At 44.7% G+C, this 5419-nt stretch overlaps 1 protein-coding gene and 1 pseudogene across 1 annotated transcript in view; both read left to right on the forward strand.

Annotated features, from left to right (window-relative positions):
• The window catches only part of FANCM (Fanconi anemia complementation group M), a 72766-nt gene that overhangs the window by 29658 nt on the left and 37689 nt on the right, over window positions 1-5419 (forward strand). Inside the window, exon 10 of the mRNA XM_015557359.1 lies at window positions 4289-4495. Within this exon, the coding sequence (XP_015412845.1) occupies window positions 4289-4495 (207 nt within the window). The remainder of the gene's footprint in view (window positions 1-4288; window positions 4496-5419) is intronic.
• Window positions 4527-5419, forward strand: part of LOC107181481 — a 1390-nt pseudogene continuing 497 nt past the window's right edge.

Below are 5419 nucleotides of genomic sequence, written 5' to 3' on the forward strand. Positions count from 1 at the left end.
CCCACCCTTGTCAAGCCCCGCCAGGGCAGGGGGTGCGGTCTGAGGTGCCCCAGCCTGGGCCGGGGTGGAGGCGTGTCTTGAGGTCCCCTGTCAAGTCCCGCCAGGTGGGGGTCATAGCCTGAGATCCCCTGTCAAGCCCTGCTGGGCGGGGGGCGTGGCCTGAGATCTCCCATCAAGCCCTGCCGGGAGGGGGTGCAGTCTCAGGTCCCCGGTCAAGCCCTGCCAGGCGGGGGGCACGGCCTCAGATCCCCCAGACTGGGGCCGGGGCAGGGGGTGTGGCCTCAGGTCCCCTGGCCTGGTGTTGGGGCGGGGGTGCATGGCCTGAGGTCCCCCATCAAGTTCTGCCAGGAAGAGGGACATGGCCTGAGGCCCTCAGTCAAGCCCTGCCAGGCGGGGGGCATGACCTGAGGTCCCCCATCAAGCCCTGCTTGGTGGGGGGCATGGCCTGAGGTCTCCTGGCCTGGCGCCAAGGTGGGGGGGCGTGGCCTGAGGTCCCCTGGGAAGCTGGGGGGAGGCAATGCAGCCTCAGGTCCCCGCTGATTGCTTGATAAGGCTCGTTAAGGAAACTTGGCCTCCACTGTGGGCGCCGCCATCTTTGTGGCAGAGTGATGGTCAATTTGCATATTCCCCCTTTATTATATAGGATTAGAGACCCGATGCACAAAATTTGTGCAAGAATAGGCCTTCCCCCGGCTGCTGGCACCAGCTTCCCTCTGGCATCCAGAACCTGGGCTTCCCTCACAGTTCCAGCTTCATCCTGAAGGACGTTGGTCTAATTAGCATACAGTGGGGCCTTGACTTACAAGTGTCCCGACTAATGAGTTTTTCGAGATGCGAGCCGTCTCTCAGCCGATTTTTTGCTTTGAGTTGCTAGCTAAAATTTGGGTTACAAGCCAGCTTCAAATACCCCACCGCTAGTTGGCGCAGCGAACGTCACAGTGAACGCCACAACATCAGCTCAGCATCACGTGTCTCACTCGTTCACTTTTGATTTGACATACGAGTAACTTGAGTTACGAGCTCCGTCACGGAACGAATTAAACTTGTAAGTCAGGACCCCACTGTATTATGCTTTTATTATAGATAATTGCAATGATTATGATTCCCTAGGGAACCAGAATAAGTTGCTAGTGAAATAGGAGAAAGACCAGGAGAATGTGGTATCTGGGGCCAAGTAAGGAGGAGGTGGAGGATTACATGTGTAAATGCTGCTAATAGGTCATATAAAATGATAACTGGGAATTGAATTAAGAGATGAGAAGGCAAACCAGCTTGAAAAGAATAGTTTTAGTGGAATGGTGGAGATAAGTCAGCATTGAGAAGAGCTGGAGATAGCAACTATACAAGTCTTTCAAGGAATCCTATCTAATAAAAGGGTAATATGCAAATTGACCCTAACAACGGAATGATGGGGAACAACCGGTTGCTATGACGCACACTGACCACCAGGTGGCAGACACTCAATGCAGGCGCTGCCCCCTGGTGGTCAGTGCCTGCTCACAGGGGGAGCACCACTCAGCCATAAGCTGGGCTGATGGTTGGCAAGTGCAACGGCCTGCCTCCAGGGCAGCACTAAGGATGTGGGACTGCGGCTTAGCCTAAGCTGTCAGCGGACATCCCCAAGGGCTCCCGACTGCGACAGGGTGCAGGCCGGGCTGAGGGACCCTCCCCCCTGAGTGCACAGATGTCTGCACTGGGCCTCTAGTTAATAAAACAGAACTTTGAAAGGACACATTGAGGAAACAGAAACCCAAGGACTTAAATGGTCGCAGGACCTCTGCCACCTGAGGCAGCGCTAAGGATGTCCGACAAACGGCTTAGGCATGCTCCCCATTGGACATCTGCCAAGGGCTCCTGGGATGCCAGAGGGATGTCTGACTGCCAGCTTAGGCCCAATACCCTGGGAGCAGGCCTAAGCCAGCAGGTGGACATCCCCGAAGGGGTCTCAGACTGTGAGAGGGCACAGGCTGGGCTGAGGGACTCCCCTACCCCCCTGAGTGCATGAATTTTCATGCACCGGGCCTCTAGTGTTGCTATAAAGGAGAGCAAAGATGGAAGTGGTTTTCTGTTTATGTTGGGTTATGTAGCAATACGCTTGTGTGCTGATAGTAATGATCAGTTGAGAAAGAAAAATTGATGATAGAGCAGAGAGAAGAGTATTGCTGGAATGACCTTTGAGTAGATGAGGAAAAGGGACAGGATCTGGTACAAAACCCTAGGACTGGACCTCAGTTAAGAACACGGATAGTTTACCCAAAACAACAGGGGTGAAGGTAGACATATAGGCACAGGTATCGGGATGGGTAGACATGGCAGTGATACCTTGTGGAAGATCTTTTTTCCTTTTTTAAAAAATTTTAATTGTTTTGTTAATCCTCACCTGAGGTTATTTTTCCATTGATTTTTTTAAAAAAATATTTTTTTAATTTATTTCAGAGAGGAAGGGAGAGGAAGAGATAGAAACATCAATGATGAGAGGGAATCGTTGATTGGCTTCCTCCTACACATTGGACTGAGCCCACAACCTAGGCATGTGCCCCCGACCAGAATTGAATCTGGGACCCTTCCAGTCCACAAGCCGATGCTCTATCCATCGAGCCAAACCAACTAGGGCTTTTTATTGATTTTTAAAGTGGAAGGAAGGGGGAGAAACATTGATGTGGGAAAAACACATCAATTGGTTGCATTCTGCAAGCTCCAGGACTAGGGCTGGGATCAAGCCTGCATGCAACCAAGGTACATGCCCCTGCCTAGAATTGAACCTGGGACCCTTCAGTCTGAGGGCTGACATTCTATCCACTGAGCCAAACAAGCTAGGGCTCTTTTTCTTTTTTAAATATGTTTTTATTTGATCCCCCGCCGGGGATCAAACCGGAAACCTGGACATGTGACCTGACCTGGAATCGAACTGGCGTTTGGTGCATAGGATGACACCTGACCAACTGAGCCACACTGGTCAGGGCTGGAAGGTCTTTTTTTTTTTTTAATGTATTTTATTGATTTCAGAGAGTAAGTTTTTGCAGTGTCATCAGCTGAGAGTGAGGATGTGGAGGAAATGTTGAAAGTTTGATGAGAGAGAAAATAGGAAACAGTTATTCAGGGAAATGGGGAGGCTGAATGGATTAGGAAAATATGAAACGATTTTCAGATAACACCAGGGGCCCATCCAAGGTGAGAGATTGAGTTAGTGTGAAATCAGTAAGCATGGTTCTTTGTTTTCCTGCAGCCACATTCAGCTGCAGGCTACAGGCTCAGACTGTAGAAAGTAAGGCTATACCCAGTGTTAGAGTTTAGTCAGAGGAATATGGAGTGAGAGAGAAGCAAGGGAGTAGAATTTAAGTTAGGTTAAAGGGTAAGCAGTGAAAAATAATAGGATCAGTAGATTATAAGTCCTGGTGGAAGTTATTTAATTAATCACTATTCCTTTGTCTGATTAATTAAATAATTTCTGATTCCTATTTATTTTTCAGACTCTAGCCAAAGTAATATCAATCCTAGGCATATAAATAAGTTAGTTTATGTGTGTTAACTAAAAATGAAGTTGTTTGATATTATTTATTAATTTATTAACTAGTTATATTATAGAAGACTATTAAAGAGATGTAAAAAATAATTTAACAACATTTACAGTTATATTTTGTGTTATATATTCTGTTACCCCTCACTGGAATAACAGGATAAAAGGTAAGGTATGAATTTGTTGATGTAAGAACGTCCAAACTTGTAGAGAGTTTTTGTTTATTTGAGCCAAACTGATGACAGTGGCAGGAAGATTTCAAGTACTTTGGACAATGACAGTTTCACAGTTTCTTTTTGACGTTAAGGGGGAACACTTAGGACAGCGGTTCTCAACCTGTGGGTCGAGACCCCTTTGGCGGTCGAATGACCCTTTCACAGGGGTCGCCTAAGACCATCCTGCATATCAGATATTTACATTACGATTTATGTTGGGTTATGTAGCAACATTACAGTTATGAAGTAGCAATGAAAATAATTTTATGGTTGGGTCACAACATGAGGAACTGTATTTAAAGGGCCAGAAGGTTGAGAAACACTGAGTTAGGAAGATTAAATCAAGGTGGGAGATAATGAGGTAGGGGATTGGATTATAGGATAGTTAAGATTATGTGCTCTCTTGAGGGGTCCAAAAAGAGGCATTTCATAGGTTTGTTAACCTAGATGCACAAAAGCAATGGGCAGGGCTTGCTTAAGGCAAAGTTAACCTGTTTATTTTGACCTACAATTCTTTTGTTTGCATTTAATTATTTTTAAATCATTTTTATTTTAGGTAGTGAAACAATTTCGTAGTGGTGGTTATAATACATTGGTTTCTACTTGTGTTGGTGAAGAAGGTTTGGATATAGGAGAAGTTGATCTGATAGTATGTTTTGATGCCCAAAAGAGCCCAATCCGTCTTATACAACGAATGGGTAGGACTGGCCGTAAACGTCAAGGCAGGATTGTTGTTATCCTTGCTGAAGGACGAGAAGAACGTGTAAGTAGACTTTTGGAAACATGATTTGTAAATGAAATTTGAGAAATACAGTCTAAATACAAATATCAACCTGTTAAGATTCAAAGTCCAAGCAACCTGTAAGTAATTAGTCGATATCCCCCTCCCCCTTTGTATTATATTCTGACTATTCTTTATTTCTAATTAAGAGAATTTTTGACTGGATTCAGATTTTTTAACTTTTATCCATATAAATAAACACTTTTACTTTAGTATTAATTCAAACACCTAGATGCAAAAATCAATGTGTTTTACTATCCCCTTTGCTTCTAAGGCCTGTTTTTTTTATGTTTATCTTACTAACTACAATGAGCTGAGAATGGTTTTATATTATAAAGAGTTCCTTAAATCAACCAACCAACCAACCAGCCAACCAACCAACCAATCAACAAGAATATGCACCAGAGATAGTATGTGGCCTAAACTATTTGCTGTTTGGCTCTTTATGGAGAACTTTGCCGGTGTCTATCCTAAGTGATAAGGGACTTTAGTTACATTTATACATTGCTGCAATCTTGGGTGACAGGCCTTCCTAAATATGATGCTGTATATAATATTATTTTGTGTGTTTGTTTTTTTAAAAAATTTATTGATTTCAGAGAGGAACCGGGGGGGGGGGGGAGAGGGAGGGAGAGACGATGCAAAAGAATCATTGATTGGCTGCTTCCTGCACAACCCCCACTGGAGACAACGCAGGCATGTGCCTGTGATGGGAATCAAACCTGGGACCCTCTATCTACTGAGCCAAGCCAGCTAGGGCTATTTTGTGTTTGTTACACTAAAGTATTAACTAACTTTTGTGACTCAGTGGGGCTGTTTTTGTGGCCAGATATATAGTTTCACATTAAAGACTTTTTCATTAATTGTGTTAGTTTTTAAAATTTGATTTTAAATGTTCATGTAACC

This window comes from Myotis davidii, unplaced genomic scaffold (assembly GCF_000327345.1).
Source record: "Myotis davidii unplaced genomic scaffold, ASM32734v1 scaffold409, whole genome shotgun sequence".
Lineage (NCBI taxonomy): Eukaryota > Metazoa > Chordata > Mammalia > Chiroptera > Vespertilionidae > Myotis > Myotis davidii.